The sequence below is a fragment of the Rhopilema esculentum genome, chromosome 5, assembly GCF_057945365.1.
Source record: "Rhopilema esculentum isolate cy_ngs chromosome 5, ASM5794536v1, whole genome shotgun sequence".
Lineage (NCBI taxonomy): Eukaryota > Metazoa > Cnidaria > Scyphozoa > Rhizostomeae > Rhizostomatidae > Rhopilema > Rhopilema esculentum.
In genome coordinates this window covers 8,504,207-8,527,474 of record NC_142819.1, presented here as the reverse complement: position 1 = coordinate 8,527,474, position 23,268 = coordinate 8,504,207, and the positions used below count along the sequence as shown (strand labels likewise).

The 23,268-nt window shown below is 36.0% G+C and overlaps 2 protein-coding genes across 7 annotated transcripts in view; both read right to left on the bottom strand.

Annotated features, from left to right (window-relative positions):
* Window positions 1-420: 420 nt before the first annotated feature.
* LOC135690057 (uncharacterized) lies at window positions 421-15,726 on the bottom strand. The gene is made up of 20 exons (XM_089108720.1): window positions 15,574-15,726; window positions 13,925-14,057; window positions 13,248-13,394; window positions 12,609-12,657; window positions 11,885-12,041; window positions 10,968-11,174; window positions 10,338-10,469; window positions 9,578-9,713; window positions 8,837-8,910; window positions 8,100-8,219; window positions 7,144-7,233; window positions 6,755-6,824; window positions 5,884-5,929; window positions 5,640-5,745; window positions 4,951-5,143; window positions 4,239-4,443; window positions 3,361-3,786; window positions 2,851-2,930; window positions 1,588-1,733; window positions 421-792 (listed from the first exon to the last, which is right to left on the bottom strand). The coding sequence occupies exons 1-20, from the start codon at window positions 15,592-15,594 to the stop codon at window positions 562-564; spliced, it is 2,769 nt and encodes a 922-aa protein (XP_088964846.1). The 5' UTR covers window positions 15,595-15,726; the 3' UTR covers window positions 421-561.
* Window positions 15,727-16,855: 1,129 nt separating this feature from the next.
* LOC135690058 (transmembrane and coiled-coil domains protein 1) overlaps window positions 16,856-23,268 on the bottom strand; it is a 46,994-nt gene continuing 40,581 nt past the window's right edge. For all 6 annotated transcript variants that reach the window (XM_089108722.1, XM_089108723.1, XM_089108724.1 and 3 more), the window contains 5 exons: window positions 22,990-23,043; window positions 22,504-22,572; window positions 22,020-22,136; window positions 20,721-20,911; window positions 16,856-19,101 (listed from right to left, as the gene is read on the bottom strand). In XM_089108722.1, coding sequence (XP_088964848.1) covers window positions 18,924-19,101; window positions 20,721-20,911; window positions 22,020-22,136; window positions 22,504-22,572; window positions 22,990-23,043 — 609 coding nt within the window. In that variant the 3' untranslated portion in view covers window positions 16,856-18,923. The remainder of the gene's footprint in view (window positions 19,102-20,720; window positions 20,912-22,019; window positions 22,137-22,503; window positions 22,573-22,989; window positions 23,044-23,268) is intronic.

Here is a 23,268-nt window from a genome sequence, read left to right as displayed (position 1 = left end):
ATTTACGAGATCCATTTGAACCTTGTGCGCATGGAGTCGCCATTTTGAGGTGTGTCTCTGGTTTTGCTGCTTCTAAGCTGCCAGTTTCGAAACAGTGTAATCCGGAAATGAGATTGTTATCAACAAGCTTGGGGCTCCTTTGTATCAAGCGTCTATTTTTTATTAGGCTTCTAAAACACCAGATTATAAGTCACTGTATGGCATGAGCATATCCTCTCTTGACGGCCGAAATTGAAGAGCTGTTGCAAATGAACAGATCAGGAATATCTCAGATAGCATACACTGCCAAACGGCATTCCGTTTCCCAAATACCGATTTTCAAGCACCAAGGATATTACCGAGTGGTTGAACTTACGGATTGCAGATTGAGAAGTTAGTGATTGAAGTCACGTTTAAATATAGTCAAACAGATATGCACCAAGTATATCTACAAGGTAGTATGCTGGTCTTTTCAATACATATATATTTACAATTCTCGATACAGAAAACACAATTATTAAAACTAGAGAGAATGAGAAGCTTTCAAACAAAAATTTGTTCTGCGTCGCCAAAGGGCGTATTCTAGGGTTTCCCATATTCAAACTGAGCATACTCGTTAATCATGTCACAAAATCCAATGTAATTGAAGTCGTGTTTCCCACCAATCATAATGTCGAACTTTTTATACAGGACATCGAATTCCCTTGCGCTGACAAGGGAGCCAAGTTCCAGCTCACTCAGAACACGATGAAACTGCGACCTCGAGACGGATCCATTGTGAACACGGTCGTAGTCTTCAAACAGAGGAAATATCTGAAAATAGAAGAAAGTGAAAATAATCAGTCAATGATACAAGTATGAATAGGCACAAACTTTGAAGGAAAGGAACTGCTTTCGTCTGCTATGGAATAAGGTAATAAAAATATCGATGATGCAGTGTTTCCTAGCTCTGTCTCTAACTTTGAAGCAATCTCCATCAACTTGCGGGCAAAGGCAACATATCTTTGGATAGGCCTTTGTTAATGGTGCGGTGTAAGCGAAAGAAAATAGAGGTCACTTGAGAGGCTTCTCTGCTCACAATTGGCGGGAAATGCTACAGCACCAATTGTTCACGCTCAGACCCTACGTATTTGCAAATGAGACTTAAACCTGATAAATCTGAATTTCCCGACAACCATTTATAGATAAAGGATGACAATACATATATGAAGATACGGAGATACTTATGGAGTATAATGTTTTAAAGTTTATAGTATACAAAACGAAGTTATATAGAAATTTAAACAACAGAGCTTAAATGATGAATTCTTAAAGTGGACATACTATAAGTCGGAAGATATCATGTCGATAAGAATTCTATAATATTTTTGTACAAGATTTCAACAATCTATTTACAGTCACATCAAATATTCGGCGCTAATGCAGTTTCGCACCTCTTGGACATTGATCCTTACCCAAACCCTATCCTTATGCATGGAACCACACGCTGAGAGGTGCGAAACTGCAATAGCCCCAAATATTCTGTATGATAGACAATTTCCCATATGGCGGGGCATATGCAGTCAACTTCCTGTTAATACAACCAGCAATTTAAAAAGCCTCTCATACCTGGATCCTTCTTATTCTCACTCGATCGGCCAGCCTATGCATGACCGTCTCCAGCATGTTCTCTGCATTCTCGGCTAGTTTATTGTTCTCGCTGTCGGGCGGTGGTCGGAACTGCTTCACATCGTAGAGTGGGTTCTTCTCAAGACCTTACCAATGCAATTAAAAACAACTTAATATCCTTTGCCTGGTCAGCTAGGGGACTATAGCCTCCCTGCCAGAAGGTTGAAACTATAAAATTCATTTTCCAAAACCTGGGATGTGGAAGGTTTACCCACCCTCCGTCGGAAGATGAAGCAAATTCCAGGGGGGGACTTTCAGGCCCTAACATTGACTAGACCTGAGCAAGTGTGCTGGCCTAAAGCAAATTTGCTTTTCGGCTCATGACTTTGTTTTGATGATTTTAGCTTCTGGACAAACATTTGCAAAAATTCCCGTCATATATTTAGCTTCAGTTGAATTTCGTATAAGGTTTCTGCCTTTAACATGAAGCAAAGATACAAGGCCAGAGAGTCCTAGCCAGCTCAGGTTTTTTATTTCAACATTAACTTGACTAGCATCATTTGAAGGTTCGGTAGCTAAACACTACACTTCAAAGTTCCATATTTTCCTTCGAGAGGAATCCCCCTTGATTGAAGATAAACTGGCAAGGCCCTTTTCTCTGCAGGGTTTAACAGTCATCTATTGACAAAGTTGACGGCAATTGAAGCTTTCAAAAACACATCTAAAAGGATCGCATTGAAAAGGTGGCACTCTATGTAGCACAGAGGCTGGAGTGCAAGCTGCTACGTTTTAGAGAAGACAAATGAATGTTGTGCTGTCCTCTGCAGAATGTACAAGTTGTGGGCTGATAAATATGATGTACTATCTGACAAGTGACACCAAATGTTTTATAGTTATTTTGTGCAAAAGCAGCGGAAATGCCATTTAAATTTTCACATACGCGTGCATCCTCATCAAGAGATGCTAAGCAGTTATACAAAAAATTAATATTGCTTAGCAATTGGAATTATACCTAATGTACACTGAGTTACTCCATACCTGCGTTAAGTTTGTATCAAACGTTTGAAATGGCCTATTATTGAAAACCTGATATTGATATGTTCACATAGATATTCTGATAATGTAATTTGACGTCGTTGAACTGTTAAACTATCGATTATCGTCGATAGCTATTCAGTATAGTGTGCTATTCAGTATAGTGTATTCTATACACTGCTTTGTTGTACAGATATCTGTCAAAGTTTCAAAAATATATTTCTATACCTTTGACTGTGAAAACACTTTCGACATCATCGCAGAATTGTGTGTAATCCACATAGTCAGGATAGTTTAAGGACTCATAGCTGCAAAAAAGCAATACAGCGAATTAAGCAAAATAATAATATAATGTCAGATATCAAAATCATAAGGCCTTCAAAATGATGAAGACATTAAAGGGAAGGAATGAATGATTTCCTAATTACCTCAGAATTATAAACTGATAAAATCATCATTCAAATTGACAGAATCATATTCCATAGCAAACTGGTATGCTATCAGATTTACATAAAAATAAACTCTAAATATCACTTCTTAGAAAAAGGTGAACACAAATCCATCAATTGCTTGCCGCAGAGAAAGTTCTTCCCTCAAGTTTTGTAGATATACACGCACACAATGATTTATTAAAGGTAACTGTTTGCTCAACGTTATACAGTGCAGTGGTGGCGCCAGGAGACTTACAATGTCATTAGAATAAAACTTACAATGTCACTTCTTAAGAATAAAACTTACAATGTCATTAGGTCTTCGACTTCGGATTTAACAAGTCCCAACTGGCAGAGGTCAATGGCCCGTGGAAATACGCTCTTCAAAAGCCTTCCTGTTCTGAGCTTGTCATAATCTCTCATGAACTCTTCGACTCTAATTCTTTCTTTGACGACTTTAGTTCTTATTTTATTCATTACATGCACAATGCCAGCACTTCCCGAATCTTTTATCTCTTTCTTGTTAACAAGTTCCAGCTCTTTTAGCCGCTCAATGTATTTATTTTCGGTTTTCTCTGAAGGCTGTAGGTCTTCTAAGAATCTGACGTAATTAAAGCCGGTATCATCAGCGTATTTTTCAATAATCACGTCCATTTCTTCTTTGCTCGCATTCAGGCAAAGGGAAGTGAGACACTGACAAAACTGGGACTTTGTGACGTAGCCTTTGTTATGTCTAAAGACAGAAAAGAAGATTCCATGAAAGATAAAGAAAAAAAAAACAACTACGCTTTGGACTAAGTTGGCTTATGGCCATTATCAGGGACGAAAATCCTAAACAAATATACCAATTAGATACATGGAAAGTTAAAGTATCATTAAACGATTAACAGGATCACTCCATTTGTATGCTTACTGAAAATGTATCTTTGACTGCTTTGATAGCACTGAGAAACATTGATAAAAGGTTCATAAGATATTGATCAAATACACAAGTCAATATCTGATTACTATATTTGTATGTTTACTTGTAGTGTTTGTTGTTCATAAGAAAAGGACATTGAGCTCCCATCGGCTGTCCTATAAAGGTAGCTTAACTTTATTCTCAATACCATTGAGTTTTTCGAAAAAGATGGATCTATAGGTATGGCTCTTACAGGTTGTTTATACATTTATACAATTCCTTACCTGTCAAAATCTTGAAAACATGGTTTGGCAAGGACCCTTCTCTGCTTTGCAGTTTCTCTCATCCTCGACATGGCTGAGTCTAATATTTGTCTTTTTTCGGCTGAGGTGCTTTCCCAGTTTATTGTTCCCGGCTTTTGCATGACAAATTCCTTAGATGTGGCAACTGTGTATCTTGGAGTTTTCTCCAATCCCCGTTTTGTAAAAACTGCAAAGACAAACAGAAGTTCTACAACATGGTACATCTAAGATTCGAAAAAGGTAACAGTCACTGGACTGCAAAAGAAGACATTATGTCAAACAGCTACAATGTAGAATAGATTCCGATGCTTTTTGCAAAAATTAGAAATCAAAAATAGATGGTCAGTCTAGCTTATTTGCATTTATCATTTTTGGGCAAGATACTGTATTGCAAATGGTCTCAAAATGGTGTAGCTCCATAAAAGACAATTGACAGAAACTATAGAGGGTTGAACCATCTTTCGATCAAGAATTGACCCATCAGTGAACGTGATTCCCCCCACACGGTTATTGACTGACAGATGACTCTTGAATCTGTCGATAAAAACAGAATTACACTAATGAGTAAATGCTTACATTTTTTCATCAACATTCTTCTCTATCAATTTTTCTCTATCAAATTCTTCAGATTCATTTCTCTGTAGAATTCCTTCTCGCTTTACCTTTACAAAGAAAGAAAAAAGTTGATGCTTACCAATTTCGATGTCGAGCAAAAAGTCATTCCACAACACGTTCTCAGATCTCTTTGGGTCTGCATAAGTTTGGGTCAAACATTTAAACTCAGCTTCACTAAGATTAGAACCCATTGCACTTAGGCCCATTCGAAATCGGCTTTCACTAATAGAGCCATGCCGAAGAGGATCAAAATCTTGAAAGAACTCTTCTATCTACAACATAGAAAGATCCAAAGATATCATATTGAAAATCAAACAAACTTGTAGAATGTATTTCATTTTTGATTCAAAAGATTTCAAAACGAAGAATGCTTGAAAATGCTGAAATGCTCTAAAAAGCAAGTGCCAAACAGCTCAGAGCTCTGACATTAAAGGCAGACCTATAACTCAAAATAATTCGTGTATTTACATTGAAGGAAAAACATTTGAAACACAGCAATGAGAGCACCAGCAGTTAAATATGTCGATGTTTGTACTAGCTTAGCAGAGCCCGGACCTGTCAAACGATTGATTTCTTAAAAGTTTGTTATAATAGCGTAAATGATAACAGGGTTTTTTGGTTATAAATTAATTAAATAATGCTGCCAGTGATTTGGCAAGTCATGCTGACACTGATTTCAAATATCTCAGTCGAGAAGCAAATAATACATTAAAATGGAAGCAATAATAAATGTTACACATGATGTTAAATGTGGTGAAAAATGAATACCCTCAAACTGTTGACTAATACATGATGGCGAATCCGTCCAACAACTGCTGCCAGATCAACTCTCTTTGTTACAGGAGTCGTAGGCGTCCCAATAATGCTGGAAGACCTGTAAGGAGGGATATGTTTTAACCAATTTTAATAATAAATATAATGAAATTAGATGCCGATTTCATTGCTTTATTACATCCAATTACAGTAGATGTAATGACATTGGAAAGAATCAATCAATGCAATTGTTCCTTACCTTTCTGAGGAAGAATTCTGCTTCAGCTCAGCAGTTCCTACATATTCTGGAATAAACATTTAACCATAATTATAACATTGTTGAATATATTAGCAAGAAGGATAAAATCAATTTTCAACTAATTTTTCAGGATAAAAGACAATATGGCTCTTTTAAAGACATTTGTTGCATCCACACAATTGAACATACAATTTTTCTTTAAAAATACCCAGATTGAATTTTTCCCTGGCTTTCTCTACTTATTAAGCCGAACAGTATTTTCCTTAATAAATTTCAAAGAAACAAAGAACAGAAGGAAGTAAATGGCTAGATCAGGAGTTTAGATCTCAGAACGTTTACAAATAAACGGACAGAGGCTGCACGAGATGTTGCATAGTTTGGCCAAGCCTTTAAAGGAAGGGATGGTGGGGAGGAGGTGCAAACCATTTGACCTTCCTCTGCGTTCGGAAAGAAAGCTAGTTTTACATATATTGTCTACACTTTTGCCATAAATTTGACCATTTAAATGCTGCATTGAAACGCATTCTGTCTTTGTGCACAGCAATTCGACGGCATACCAGCATAATGATATGGCTTGCAAATGTCATATCTTGGGGGTGAGGGCAACTCTCATAAAAGGTCAAAATATTGTATTTTATTTTGCTATAAAACATGACTATCAGATTTCAATATCATAAGATATGCGTATAAAGTGGCTTTGCAAAGTTTTCGTGAAAATTGAAACTACCAGATTTATGCTATTTGAATAGAGAGCCTTTAATGAAGAGGCAAACCTCTGTCAGCTGGTTGCTGAAAACCTTGACGTGCCAGCTCAATAAAGTGATTCGAATAGAAAATGGGTAAAAGTTTCAATATAGAATCGAAGTACTACCTGAGTCGATGGCTTGAATAAATGCTGGGTAATAGACATCACCACCACAGTCAAACTTCCGAGCTAAAAGCTTAAGGAAAGACGAAATCTTAGAATTATAAGCAAGCATATCCGTTTTTATGAAGAGGAATGCAGAAAGTGTTAACTTCTCTTATCAGTTAAAAGCATTTTTAAAAGCCAAAATACAAAAAAAACTTCAGCGTAGATGTAAATATAGCCACTGAAAAACATACTCTTTTTCTAACATTTACTTATTTCCGTTTCTTATCATGAATATTGTTGAAGTAAATTTCCCTAAATTGAAATTTTTTAAATGTTCAAAAGACGTGAAAGTTTTGACACCCAATAGTGATAGTTTTGGAGATGTACAGATATTTAATAGCAGAAACCTCTAGATCTGCTTGGGAGACGTCCAATCCGACCATGTGGAGCATTCTGCTAAACTGAGTTTTAGTGATGCAGCGTGTGTATCCCTTTGCCTATTAAGAAAGTTATGAATCTATGTGATTCTAGTCAACTAAAAACGAAATCTAAGTATAGATGCTATAACATACAATTTCTAAGCATAGCAAATAGTAAAGCAACAGAAAAGTATGAAAAACCTGTTTGCAATGTGAAGCTGGCCATTTGCGGAACGTTTAAAAATAGAGTCAAAACAAAGAGGGAAAGACGGATCCATGGGGAACACCATTGCCTAGTCCTAATTTGAAGTTGTTGTGCGGTCGCAAGTAAAAGGAGAGATGAAATTAGTAGCAGCTGATATTGGCCCAGGAGTGGGTCTACGAAAGCTTAAAGAAAACCACACTAAGAGGAAATTTATTTTAACCGTTAATGGATAAGAGAAAAGCTAAAATACCGAAGATTTACTCTAATGAAATGAAATAAACGAAGCAAAAAGAGATTGTTGGGATGGCCGAGGATTTGCTAATTGTTGAAATATTCTATAACCAGCGGAGTAAGCACAGTCATTATAACAGGGGCGAATCATTATGTTTTACAATTTGGTTATGTGGATGTCTTTGTTACAATGGAAACACTTGAGCAAATCGGAAAGTTAGGAAGCAACCTCATGCACAGATGAAACGACAGAAGGTAATCTACAAACTCAGTTGGTGCATGTTTGAATATAAACAGAGAGTATTGAACAATTTCAATCTAAGTTGATGAACAATGAGAATAGGAATTGGAATAGGGAATTGTGGGTTGCGTTAGATATGAAACTGGCTCACTAAAATACCTGGGCTGCTTTTCATTGGTATACGGATACAATGAAAAGAAGTAAAGATATTATTGCTGGGGAAATAACTGAAAGAAAGAAAAAGAAATAGATAGACAGCGGACTCACCCTGTCAAAATCTTTGAAATACGGGTATATCATCAGCCTCTTTTTCTGCACTATATCTCGTAGATTTGTCAAAACAGACATCACACTGTCTTCTTCTGCAGGAGACAATGTATTGGGCACCTATAGAAAACAAATAGATTACAATAAATGCTGTTGATAAAGTATAATACCGAACAGGCGTTCTATATTAACGAAATTGTGTAGTATACATCGGACTAGCTGGAAAAGACAATTTGATAAGGCTTTCTCTTAGCTGTTTTATTTTACATGACTAAGATAAACCTCAAAATTTCTTACCTAACTTGAACTAGGATTAAAAGATGGAATCTATAAAAGTTTGCAAGGCAAAAGAAAATGCTATACATGAAAGGTTTGTGCAACAACAACTCTCACACCAGCCCTTACAATATTGGGGAAAATATCAAACTCACTAACAAGCTCATCTAATGTCATAAAATATGTCTACATGACGTCATCATAGGGACCCCTCTTGTCTTATAATTATGACATCACGATTAATGCTGGATCACAAATAAATTAATTAATAAATATACGAATCAATGACAATTATGAAATTGAATAATGCTTGACTATCTTTATCATCAAAGTCACTTCCTGCAACATTTTCGCAAAAGTATTGGCAAAACAAGCCCTGAGTTTGGTACGACTCCTTTAAAAAAATTAAAGCTCTTCCAGTGTTCGCAGTAGAAAATCAAAAGGAAAATTGGAAAACTGACCTTGGCAAGCTCACCAACTTGAGGACGGTAAACTACTGCTGTTGGGTTCTTCTCTAAATGTGGAATGGTAAACGCTGCAAAGGGATAATTCAGCATAAAATCATCTCGGGTACTTTCCGCGAAATATGAAAAAAACGACAGCAAGATGCATCGAATGTAAAAAGCGAGACAGTAAAATCACAACATTGTTGCATTTCAATTTATGGTAACAAGATAAATGTCACGGTTATAAAGAAATTTGGTCTTTTCTCTTCTCCTTATAATTAATGGCATAAATTGAATGCTGGAAACTAGACTGGCACATGCTATGGGGCGCAGCCTGCTTAAATATTGCTCTAATGCAAGTTTTTTATCCTCCAAAGCGAAGCCTTTTACAACTCTGAAGTTTGAAGTTTCAACAATTTTAGAGCCAGAAAGACATGAAAACATGGCAGTCAACCGAGGAAGGCAAACAAAAATTTATTGAATCTTAGATTAGAGCCTTCCAAACATTGCATTTTCTCAACAGGCACTGCAGAGCGTTGAGAAAAGTGGTGGGTCTAAAAAAGTGTGGGGGGAGGGGGGTCAAAACCGTATAAAAAGAGGCTTTACTGGTAGTTTATTATTTAATATTTGGCATTATTTGCAACAAGTGGCTAAAACCCCCCAGGCCCCCCTGCTCCGCGGTGCTTGCTCAATAGAGCCTGTTAAAGTAATGCCCCCTCACTTCCAAAAGTACTGCAAAAGTCATATAATCCATACCATTCTCCATGGAGTCACAGAATTCCTTGTACCGCACTCTCCCGTCCGGCAATTTGTAGAAGTTCACAAGAAGCTGGATTTCGTCTCTCGTTAAGCTGGCTTGAGATCCGCAGCAAAGTGATAATCCACAAACAAACTGAAAATAAATGAAAAAAGTTCAAACCAGGCCTGTAAACGCCAAAATAATTCTAAACAAAAGAGACATCGAATTTTGTTGAAGTCAAAAGCAGTATTTACATTTATATAAATTTATTGAAAACTGAAAAGATGAGGCTTTCAGACTTCACTTTACTTGCATATCAAACGATGATATAACCCAATAGGATATTTTTATCTTTAGAGGATTGTCTCCAACTGGTCTACTGTTACATAGCGAAGACACATGCAATTATATGACTCATACCACAAAGAGGTCACGTGCACCGATTGAACGCGTCAAATGTAAGAATAAATTTAACTTCAACAAAAAAGTAGCAGAATGCATTAAAGGCAAATAGCAGTCCTGCATCAACTAAAGCACAATATAGCTAAAACATGGTAAAATTTTCAAAATTTTTAAAAATCAACAGTAGTTAGTTTTCCCAATGCTCGAATCAGCCAGATACTTTAGACAATGCGATAATAATAAAATGACACAAATCATTCATAAAAGATAAATTAATAAAATAATTTTTACATCAAAATTTAAATCGAAATTCATACAGAAAGCAATTTAAAGACAGATAGAAACAGATAAGATCAACAGCACTTTGAAATGTACCTGGTTCTCGGTTATTATTCCACTCCTAAGTTTATCATGGTCTCTGAAAAACTCAGTTGTACGGATTCCATTTTTGTGAACAGCAACACGAATCTTGCTAAACACTCCTTGGAGATCGGTTTCTTTTCTCGACTAGAAAAATTTAAATATGCTGTATTGCATATGAGCAAAATAGATGGCCACTTTTAGGGGTATATACTGGAGGGTAAAGTTTATTGTTTTAAACCAATCACTTAATGTCACTTAAACTGGAGAAGCAATTACTTCCATTATTGGAATATTATGGAGGAGGATTTAGAATTAATTTGAAAATGCGAAAGCGCGAATTCGATGCTACAAAGCTGAGTTTAATATGATTTCTTTAAAATGCTTCTTGACAAAAGCAGCCAAATTTAGAACATAAAACTGCTATTTAAAGTAAATATTTTTGTGAATCACAAATTAGACACCTTTTAGATGGAGTTACACTTCAGACTTCCACAGTCCAGGATACGTCCTATCCGCATAGAATTCCGTTATAGTAGTCACACAAATTTCTGATAGCTGCATAGATTTTTTATGCAAGCCAATTAAAAGTGCACAATAGCTCACACTTTGTGGATCCCCTTTGTTCTAAAACCTAAAACTCACCTTTGTTGTTATGAATTCATCTTCTGTAAATTCAATGTCCTTCTGTGCCATTTTGGAAGAATTCAATTCATTCTGAGTTTCAACAATGTCTTGATGAAAATCCAGGTAATTGCACATCCCCTGTTTGGTTGGATGTCGATATTTCCTAGCAAGAAGACGCATTTCACTTTCTTGGACATCCGATGGACCAGGAAAGCTGCGATAGAACTGTAAAAGAAGAGAGATTGACATTAAACTGCAGAAAGATCAGAGTTGTTTTAAGGTAATGTAGAGAGTATCGAGACTAGAAATTCTAAATTTCCGTTCAATGATACCATCATTATACGGCAGAAGCTTGGATTTTTAAAGTGCGGGTCTTTGTGCTTTTCTATGAATTTTGCGATGACAAAAGACTTAACAGAAATATCGAGCAAAGGCATATTGAAAATCGTCATAAAACCCCCTTCACTAAGAGTTCAAAAACAATGTCGGTATAAAACATTGCGTTAATATCTGTGTCCATCTCGTAGATAAAAAACATCGACCAAAACTTGTTTGTTATTAAGGGAGGGAGCATTTAATAGAAATCCCAGATTACTCAAAATCTAAAATGGGTGGTGACATGGTTCATATAACTGACAGAGTCCTTGGAACACTAAAATCAGTCTTAAAAGGCATATGCAGTCATCCTTTTTCCTCCTCAGAACAATGTTAATTTACTAAAGAAAAAGAAAGAGGTTATCAAGTGCTCTTTTTCTTGTGGGTTGTATAATATTTTTATAACCTGTCTACTGTTAACGGTCAAAAATGATACCTGTGTGAAATTGCATGTGCGTTAGAAATCTGATGGCTTTTATCTGAGTGGCTGTGTGTGAAGTAAGGTCGATAAAGAAAAAGAATTTGATTCGTGCAAAAATGAAAGCTGCTAAAAGAAGTACCTGACTTTCAGTTATTGTCCCGATGTTATGCTTATCGAAATCTTCATAGCAAGACTTGACATTGATGCCATGATATTCGTAGTGCGGCGCAATGCGAGTCAGTATCTGTTGGCATTTTTCATTCAGTTCTGGACTGATCGGTCTTCTTGAGATCACACTGCAACAAAGAGTGTTTGAAAAGTGTCTTACAAAAACACGTCTTCATGGCACTCCAGATTTTAACATTTACAGTTCTAATGTTCTTATTACGGTGGGCTTATTTGCAAACATGAGTTTTTAGGTGGTAGTAAGCTGCCAATGATTCTCTTAAATAAGGCCCCATGCGTGACTTGTTTGCAAAATTGCATGATTTACTGAAATACACATATATGTGGCAAGCAGTTGGTGATTACCAATCTGTGACCGAAAGATGAATCATCAGTAGAAACTAAAATTAGAAGCTGTATACTGTATATAAATTAATTAACTTCCATTGTAACACTCTTGTCTTATTAATCACTATAAAAGCATGGTTTCTTTTCCAAATTGTCATTTTGTCTGAAGCTCTTATCTTGTTCAAAATGTATTGAGAATGTTTATCAGAAAATTTCTGAAACATTCCTAATTTGACTTAAAAAGGCTTAGATGCATGTATGATAATGCAAGCTCTATCAATGGCTTTTAATTCTAGCACAACTATACAAAGCTTTAGAAGGTTAAGGTGAGACAAGTACTTTAATCTTACTTTGGCGATGTTTTGCTTTGTTCTTTTGGATAGGTTGTGGCTTCAAATCCTGCAAATGAAGATTAAGATATATCACTATATTGAATCTGTTGATAAATTGATTAAAATAGAATCTCAGTTAACACAGAATTTACTGATACATGCACAAAAACAGGGCAACAGTTTCAACTTGAAAAATTCTCAAACAATACTGCATTTTCTCTTTGACAGAGCCATTGAAAATTAATGAGGTCCTTCCCCCCCCCAAATTTAAAAGGACTATGTATCATCAATCATCATACGTAATAATCATGCTAACCTTGTTTTCGTTTGTTTATAAAACTTAGTCTTTTGTTTAGTGATTCAGGCAGTGCAGTGATTAATCTCAACATGAGTAGCTCGCTTTCTGTGTTCACTCTCGAACCAGTTCGTTAACAACTCAAAGTGACATGGGTTTCAAGGAAGTCAAATCCCTGTTACACCAATGCACCAGATTTCTTAGAAAAAGTCCGAAATATTGGTATTTTATTAAGGATTTGTAGGAAAATTTGTCACTAGCCCCTAAAAATTCAACTTCAAAACAACATTTAATAAATATAACCATTACACTCTAGATTTGCAATAAATTATAAATATTATTCAAAGCTGGCTCTGGCATACCTTTGTCAATCACAGCACAAAAATCTCTGTAGTTAAACATGCCAGGCTTTTGTCTATCTGAGCCATATTTTGCCATGAGGATGTCTTCTTCAAGAGGTTCCAAAACGATGCCATAATGCTGATCCAAGCACCGTTTTAGCTGCACTTCTTCAAAAGAAGCAAACAATACAAGTTAATTTCCAGTTCAAGTTGAGAAGTTTCTCTCAATGTAGATAATACTCTAGGTGCATTAAAAAGTGTGGCATATTAATGAAATCAAAGAATATACTTCTTAGGAAATATGTAAACCATGGTATTCTGATATGCAGATATTTTTTGGCTCATGAAAAAAGTAACTACATTGTTGATGAGCATTGTTGAAAAAAAAGTAACTACATTGTTGATGAGAAAAAATCCCCAGTTATTTTGCACTAATATTCAATTTGCTACAACTATGTTTACTATTAAGTAAAAAGTACATTGTCTGCCAAAGTCTACTTGATTTTTAGGAAAACATTGATTTGTATCAACTATGAAATTTCTAAAGATATAACATGCTTTAAAGATATTAAAGGTAGACTGGCAGTTTACATTAAACAATTCTTTTTCATAAGCTCAATCTTTAAACATATCATTTACTTAAAGTGCTCAAAAAATGAGTTGTCAATTAACTACAAAAAATGGCAATGGAGACATACTTGTGATATATCCAGTACGAAGCCTGTCAAAATCCTTTAAGTACTCATCTGTTCTTGCACATCTTACTTGGGCAGCATTTCGAATCTTTGCCTCCACATCATTTATGTTTGATGATGGATATTCCACGTTAGCCTGAATAATAATATATAATAATATATAGTAATAATCATGCATGCCAAATAATAAAATCATGAAACTATCATCAAACAAAAGGTACTCAGAAAATTTCAAAATAAAACTCATCCAGTTGCATTTTTCTATTGTGAAAACACATCTGATTTACTTCCTCAGCACATGCATTCATAAGAAACCAAGGTCCAGGGCTGGTAAGCAGTTTCTAAAATTTCCAGGCCATTTTGCTACCAAAAGTTTTTTACATATTTCTTAACCTTTCTAGAAAATGAACGTTTTAAGCGTGGTTCTAGGGTAAAGTAGATTTATAGAGAATTCATTTTCAGAGATAAACTTACTAAAATAATAAATAATTAGAAAAATAATAAACATACACAGTACAGCATCAAATCTAATGAACACAATCATTAAAGTTGAACACATTTTCTTTTCTAAACTTCTTGAATGTATGGTTTACTGAGAATGAATTAAATCTGCATGTCAAGTGTCAGAGGGTTGCAAGAGGGGGCAGGGGGCCTGGGCCCCAATATTATAGAGAGTCCAAAAACAAAAAGATTGCAGATCACGCTGAGTTTGAAAATGTGCACATGTTGCTTCTTAACCCTCTCACTAATGAATGTGTTGGTTTGAACATGTCTGTGCATTACATCTGTACATTACTTTTAACATAGTCATTTCTATATGTTGGTGAAGAAAATTGGGCAAAGCAATGGACTTCAATTCTAAAACTGTTTTGAATGACTGGGAGAATTTGAATGACAAAGCTTCATAGTTTTTCAAATTCAAATAGGCCTAGTCCACGACATTCAATCAATCTTCCGTTGAAAAATATTTAAAGTCAGAAAATTTAGAGAGAACACTTATTGACTTAACAGATGCAAAATGTCTCAGGTTCATTCAATTCTAAATTCCACAACATACATTTCCACAAAATACTAAATAAAAATACATCAAATATCAAACAATCATTATAACAATAAGATATGGAACACAAATTATCTGTGGGATATGTATGTATGGGGAATTATGTAAGATTATTGTAAGGCTAATCGAGGACAGAGGCCCCCTATACAATAGGCTATTTCAGCAGATATCAAAATAAATAATACCGAAAATGTCTAAATCTTTGTTTAGCATATTCATATTCTTTGAACCCATTCCCAAATCTGCAAAATGATACTTTGCCTTGGAGCTAGAAAAATAGGTTTATTGCTCAGAATTTGATCACGAGGATGAACAAGATCGGCCAACTCCGCATATATTTTAGAATAGCTGACCAAACAATGCCACTTTTATAGAGCTTCGATCAAAATATTTGATTTGAAGTTATAATCGACACTTTATAGGGAATAATGGAAAACAAAAACCTTAACTTCCTCAAAGAGAAAAGCAGTTTATCACGCACAAGAGAAGAGCAAGGCTGCACAATAAGGCCTAAAAATGTTTACTGATGGTGAAACTTTTAATTCGCTACGCAAAGAAGATAAAATAAAGGCTTTAGATCAAGTAAACATACCCTAGATGCCACTTGAATCATTTTTTGCTATATCTTCAAACTCCTGTTTTCTTGGTGAGAGCAAACTATAGTGACCGTTTTCCCTTCCAGAGATCGTTATGGTACAGTTGCTAGGAAAACTATGCAGTTCTCTGTTGCTAAGACGAAATGGAGGTTTTATGAGTGAAACGAGACTACGAAGAGGAAGAAGCTTTGATAGTTACTGCTCGACCTGATAGTCATAAATAAACATGATTAATAGTCGTAAATTAGTATGATTAATTATTTCAAGTAAAGGGTTAGGGTAATGGTTAGGTTTAGGGTTAGAGTTAGGCTTAGGGAAAGATAATTACGTTTTGTGATCCGATATTATGGGCACCTGATTTAACAATTTACTTTTAGACACTTTTGGGCTCAACCAACACATAATAAACAAAAAAATGATCTTTATTGGGAGGAAACGTTGCTTAAAATTTTTAAATTACACTTTACAGTAGCTCAGCCTCAGCTTGTTCTTAATTTGTTCTTGACTTTTGACCAATTTTGAGGGTCGTGTTCTTATAAAATTGTTCTCATCAAAGGAATGTAAGCAACAAGACTTTGTATCTTGAACTTTTTGGGTCTCATGAAAATATTTTCGCTGATACTAATGGATCTGTTAAATTTTATTTCGATTTTTTTATGCGAGTTTCGATTATTGTGAAGCCCCCTAAAAGCCTTATTTAAAAGTGACCCCTGGGGTAAAGGAGGAAGAAATATTCAATAAGGGATGTACGCACTTTGTCGAAAGAGAAACCCCCTAAATGAATCAACCAGGACTAACATTCACGTAAAAATCATCAAGAAATGTGACCTTTGAAGTTAAGTTCCCCAAGTAAGTGTAGCAAAAGGCAAAAACTGCTTCGGAAATGACCGAAAAAGTCAAATTTACCCACTAACAGTGGCCGCACCCAAAAAACTTGCTTTTATGTACCAGCTTTTATGTAAAGATTACATGTTTTTGTACGAAATAATTCAAACTGTCCACCGACTCAAAAGGACTGATAAGAAATTGCTTTTTCACGGAAAATTTATAGCAAAATAAAGGGTTGCCAAACAGAATTCGTCAAACCAAACATGTGTCTGTTTATGAGGGGGTGGGAGGGGGGGGGGGCTCTGAGCCCACAAAATATCTTCGAATTTTAACAAATTGAATGAGACCTCGGGCCCCCCTTCACATCATCCCAAATAATAATAAACATAGAAATGGCCATAACCCTAATGCCTGATAATAGGAACTGGAGCATTGAAGACAAATCACAACTCTACTTTCTGACATCTGCATAAATAATAAATTCTTACAGAAAACAAAACGCGGTAACCAGACCATCCATTATGTGTCATATTAAAAATCTTGAACATGTGAACGTCTTAAAACTAAATATATTTTAACTTAATAATTACGATTTGATTAAAAAGAACAAAATCTTTTATGGAAGAATGATTGGTAAAAATTATACAACTGTTATCCAAAAAAGAACGAGAGAGCAGCTGGCATCGAATGCCACTCTTCTCATTAATGAAATTACCTAAACGAATGCGATTTTGAGCTATCGAGCCAGCTGCACGAGGGGCATTCCTGCTCATAAGACTCAATGCATATTATATTTTGCTCAAAGACTCAACGCTGATCAATTGCCTATTATCAAAGATAGCAACAGACAACTGCCAGTGGATTTTCAGTATGGGTTGCCACATATTCGGGGGTTGGGGGGGGGGGGGGGGTTGGGGGTAGAAAAGGGGTCGGGGGCCTGAGCCCTCCAATATTCTAGAGGGTCCTCAAACCAAAACGTTCGCAGATCGCAAAAGAGTCTGAAAATGTTCAAATGCTTCCTCTTAACCCTCTCTCGAATGTCTATGTAGGTTTGTACATGTTTGTTCGGGGCCCGTTCATACATTTATATAATATAATTGAAATATAACCACACATGAACTATAAGTACAAATTATCAATTTAAGAAGAAAGATACAATAAAAATTACATAGTTACAACAATGGTCAAAATGACTTGATTATAAGACAGAGCTATGCCTGATTTATTTAATAATTGCGTTCTTAAAGAACAAATAAACTTAATTAAACAACACCATGCTAATATATAGACAAACCCCTAATAATGTGAAAAAAGATGTAATTTTGTTAATACATTTTTACGACATTGCGTGGAAATTTTACACAATGTTTTATTTGATTGCAGTACAATAACGTGCTTTATGTGACTAGAAATTCAAAGCAAACATTCTATATTACATTCGTTCATTAGTTCATTCATTAGACTAACTCCGCTACCATTCCCTGCCTCCTGAAATGTGCTAATTTCGAAAATACATCCAAAGTGTACCACACAAGCTGTGATACATCAGTAGCTTGTGGGCATGAATTACAGACTATGGTACAGTGTCTAACCGACCAATAATACTTTTCGATCACAAATCACAGTAAATACAAATTCAAATAAAGACACATTTGCTTAAATCGATAAATAAATTGGTATCAAATTGATAATCTAATTACCTCTGAACAGCATTCGAAAATATACAATTAGGGAAAGCATACGTCATCCTCTTGGATTCATCCGGAGAAGGGGTACATCCAAAAGCTTTAACGCAACTCATCCGCTATACGTCACTCATCCGCTTTACCTCACTCATCCGCTATACTTCACTCATCCGCTTTACTTCACTCATCCGCTATATGTCACTCATCCGCTTTGCCTCACTCATCCGCTTTACCTCACTCATCCGCTATACTTCACTCATCCGCTTTACTTCACTCATCCGCTATATGTCACTCATCCGCTTTGCCTCACTCATCCGCTTTACTTCACTCATCCGCTAAACGTCACTCATCCGCTTTACCTCACTCATCCGCTATATGTCACTCATCCGCTTTGCCTCACTCATCCGCTTTACTTCACTCATCTGCTATACGTCACTCATCCGCTTTACCTCACTCATCTCGTCATAAAGTCAATCATCATCAACATCATAACTGTACTATAATTTCAAGTTACATCACACCTGATAAAATTTCCACCAAAAGGTGAGAGAAACGACGAAGACGGTCAGCGTCTTTTCCGCACCGTTTCTTCTTTTGCAATTTTAAACTACATCAATTATTTGTTTTTTGACTAAAAATGATCCAGCGTGGACGTGATACACAACGGGCGTCACTCGTATAGGCGATGCTTAGTTCACGCTTTAACTTGGCTCGAGGTTGAGTAATTGACATCATCCTTGCAAATCTAAATTCAGCTACAAAAAGCGACCAAATGAACGACCCCATGCATGTGCTACATTTCAAAGATAGCAACTGCAACCACAAATACTATGCTACCTCGTTGATGTACTATCGCCTTTTGTGAGTGTTGATTTCCTTCGAAATCGCTCGTAGAAAACAAGAACGAAATCTGATATCTTGTGATTTAGTTCTTTAAGTAATGGCTTGTCTGCATTCTTCCAAAGCAGCAAAATTGCAAGCAACAAAGAGAATGAGATAAGGGCTCGCTTCCTGTCGAAAAAGTAATACCTGTTATTAATTTACTGGGATAGATAAATGCAAAAATTGAAAGAAACCAATTGGCCTACTGTGCAAGGATTTAAATCAGCTATTCATTTGATAAAAATGCAATCATTGACAAAATCATCGAATCGTGTTGCAATCTTTGTATTCATTTAACCGAAAAGCATTCAAGACATCATGTATCAATCATGCAACGATTTTGAAACCATTCAAAAGTACAAAATATCTTAACAAGGTCAGCAAGCTCTAATATAATCAAGCATCCTTGATGCAGTCAAACTTTGTCGTCGAGAAGGTAATCGAAGCATAAGCGAGTTCTTAAGTGTGACGTCACCAAAAAACTATTTTAGAATTTTCGAAGTTTTTGCACATTACATGAAAGAACACCATAAATTACTCCCATATATGAAAAATTAGTTAAATTTGTCAAAAATCGTGTGAGCTATGGTCAATAGGAGATTTGAAGTTTGCTAACGGATTACTGTTATTTTGGCTCTGTTCATACAGTTATGAACAGAGACCATATTACAGAGGTTTGATGGGGCAAGATCTTGTGCTCATCTGGTCACATCTCAGTTAATTCGTAATACCTTTAACTGATTTTGCAGATTTAGAGGTATTTCATGACGCTTTTTCAAGTTATGGGAAAAAATTTCAAAAATTCTAAAAATATATTTTTGTGACGTCATCACTTGAATACTCTAGTGCAGCGCTGCAACTCTGCTGCTTCAGCAAAAGTCTACGAGGCGCAGTTCCTTGAGAACTTTTCACAAGGGAAGTCCGATAAAAATTTCATTTTCAAACTCCTCTCTTTCCCACTTCTCCGGTGTTATGCGAAATCAAATTCACCAGAAGCAAGCAAATGATAACCTCCTTCAAGTGTTTTAGCCACTTGAATAAGAAACATACTGTTTACCCTTATAATATAGAAGGTTCTTGCTTTGAAAATAGCCTCAATTCTTAACTTCAGTGTAGATATCACAAAGGCAGCACAATCAACACAAAAGTTATGGAAATGAGAAAACAAGGCTTGAAGTTCAAAGCAACATATCCACAAGCAGCATGTTGAAAAGGGGCCAACAATTAAAAAGCGCTTGCAACCATCTATTCCTTATTTTAGATTCTTGAACTACAAGAAATGATCGAGAATTTGGAGAATGGTACCAAAAAGAGAAGATCGTTTTATCCCAGCTCTTTAGGTATTAATGTTTTCCCTTATTTTAAAAACTATACACGGTGCTTAACTCCAAGAAAGGTTGGAAGGGAATGCGTGGATTGCAAACGTCAAAGGGTTTTAGAGACCCTTCCTCCCCTAATTTCAAGTTTCGCCTGCTTTCCTACACACCTTCCTTTTTGTTCAGACATCCTTTGCAAGCGATGGCTAGTTCACGTATCCTAAAAGAAGCCTACGCCAGTGCTTAAATTTTTGAATCCCCCTGAGATCTATCTTATGACAGTGAAGCAAATAATTCAGGACCTGGGGCCTGATATCTAATAGACTTTCCTCTATTAGACTCGTCAATCTTGGCTTTTATGTTATCGAACTATATAGAGAACAAGACTATAAAAATCAATATTAATGAATGCAAATTAATTTTATCACTTACCAAGTTGATGTGAAAGGTGAAATGATCCTTGCGACTAACGAAACGAGTACTAATACGATGGCGAAAAGTGAAACAGCAAGACTTAGAACTTTTGAAAGCAGCACTTTCGCTGTTCCACTTCCATCAAAGTACCCATCAACAGACAATAACAGCTGCTGTTGTTGATGTTGTTGTAACTCCATTTTGTTTATCTGAAGGACAAGAAAAGGGTTCAAATTACAATCAGTTTGTATTGCTTGCTAGCAACAGTTACTAGGATTCACCTAACTCCGTTCCGGCAGTGTAACTGTAAACATGATACGCGGTTGCTGTATCACAGCAGCAACACATCATACAAGCAGATTCGTTGCAAACAACGAAAAGAACTTCTGTGACCGCTATCCTTAACTGAAGGATTCTTCTCTCAGATATACAGATGATTGCTTCTCCCTGCAAATTCAGTGTAAACAGTAACTTCCTCTTGATTCCTACGCCTGGCATTGCAGAGAGCTAGACACTTCCCAAATCTGAACAACATTCTAGTTTGGACAGGACTCTGATTGCGCTCTGACCTCAAAGATCTTCAACATTGAGCTTGACATTTACATTGGAAAGCTTGGTAGCCAAACACGGGCATATGATTATTCTGCCAGAGCAAAGGCAACAGGCACTTTGAGACATTTCGTTGGGCTGCAATTTTTTGTTTTTACCGAAACTTGCGCAAAAGCAAGGTGATTACAAAATATCCTATTTTCAAATTTGCATGTCATTCAATTTAAAATTGCATTTATCCAATAGTTGTGCAATGTATATAATATAAAGCGATGAATGTCCCTTTCTGCCTGGTAGCTACTGAATCATATTGGTGTATACTTTGGCGTATGCAAAATGCAAACTATTATGCGAAGAGTTTCATACGAAACTGATTGTCCGAGACTTATTGTCAGTAACAGCCCTTCAAATATGCTCCCTCTAAAAACGGCTTGAATTAATAAAGGCACTTAATCGAGAAAATATGTTGGCAGGAGAACAAGGAGAAGTAATTTTGTGTTTTCCAAATCATCTAAACAATGTCTCTTCGGCAATGGCGAAAAACTAAGGCATTTTTTGCAAGTTTCGGCCAGTTTTTTTCACCTACATAAAGGCCCCAACTTTTGCGAAATTTGTTTTGAATCGTTAGCTTCACTTGCCCTAATCACTTTCAAAATTGAATTCGGGCCTCTAGGTATAAGACCTTTAGCTCCTTGTGGTGCATATGGAGTTTGGAATACGGAAAATTAATCAGATTAAACCGCAATATTGCTATTTAGGATTTCATACCCGAGTAACGCAAGAATCTAGAGCTTCTTCGATTTCGCCAGCTCTTTCCGCCGACCGATAATCAACACATTCAATTCTGTCTGCTGCTTTGTATAATTCCTCTTTGACTTCCATTACCTAAGGCAGATTAAAATAGCGTCATTAATTTTGATAACGCCTGTTAAATTACAAGTCTCCAAAACGATACAATGTTGCTAAAAGGGTTCGCGAAATGCACTTTTTTGTCGGTCAAATATCTTAAAAGAAGTTAACAGTCTAACTTATCTGCATATTTCAGAGATCTAAGGTTAAAACAGAGAAAGCGTTACAAGACTTGTCGAAAAGAGCACAAAAGTTTTATGTTGAAAGTTTCCCGACTTTAAACGTTAAACGTTCTCGCGTTAACAACTGCATTGTTTCAAAGCACAACAGCGTTAATCGCAAGGCTTTTGATCCAGGTAGGTAATACCGTTCACTAAAAGCAATAAATTGAAAAGAGTCTTACCTCTTGCTGGTGCAGTTCAGTAAGATCGTTGTATTGGTTAAATAAATCTCGGAACTGACCCTGTAGATCCTGTAAATTCAATACAATGAATTAACGGGGTGCTTCACTTTAAATGCCTATCAGAATTACTCGAGAAATCAAATGACACGAGCCTTACTGTGATATTTTCAATATATTTCCCCTGAAAAGCTACCACCACTTCTTCTCTCCCACAAGTAAAATCAATATGGCTGAGGGGCAAATCACTCTAAGAAAATCTCGTACACCTTGTAGGCATGGTTAATTTTAAATATTCCAAGTTTGTGACAAGCTTCACTTTTGCCAATAGATATGTTCACTAATCAATTTCGAAAGAATCGTAAAAATTACGATACAAGATAACTTAAAAATTTGAAAATTTTAAGTTTGAAGCACAAAATTTGAAGCATTGAAAATCAAAAGATTGAAAATCAAGGCGTGGAATACAGAAAAAAAGAATCGACTCACATCTACTCGAAATCGCTCGTAATTCAACGTATTGATTATGTCTAGAAGCTGGTCCTAAAATGAGAGAATCTGCTTTCAAAATGAGAGGGTAAAGCAAGCATATTCTTTTTATGAAAACGTCTACAAGAAACCTAGACTGAAGATGACAAAAAAATAAAAAAGCCATAGAACTGATATGCTGGAACTGACATTCTGTTTCTAAAAATGGGAAGGAAATTTCTTAGTTTTGACAACTAGAAACTTATCGGCAATCGACAGATTTAGAAGTGGCTTACGCCA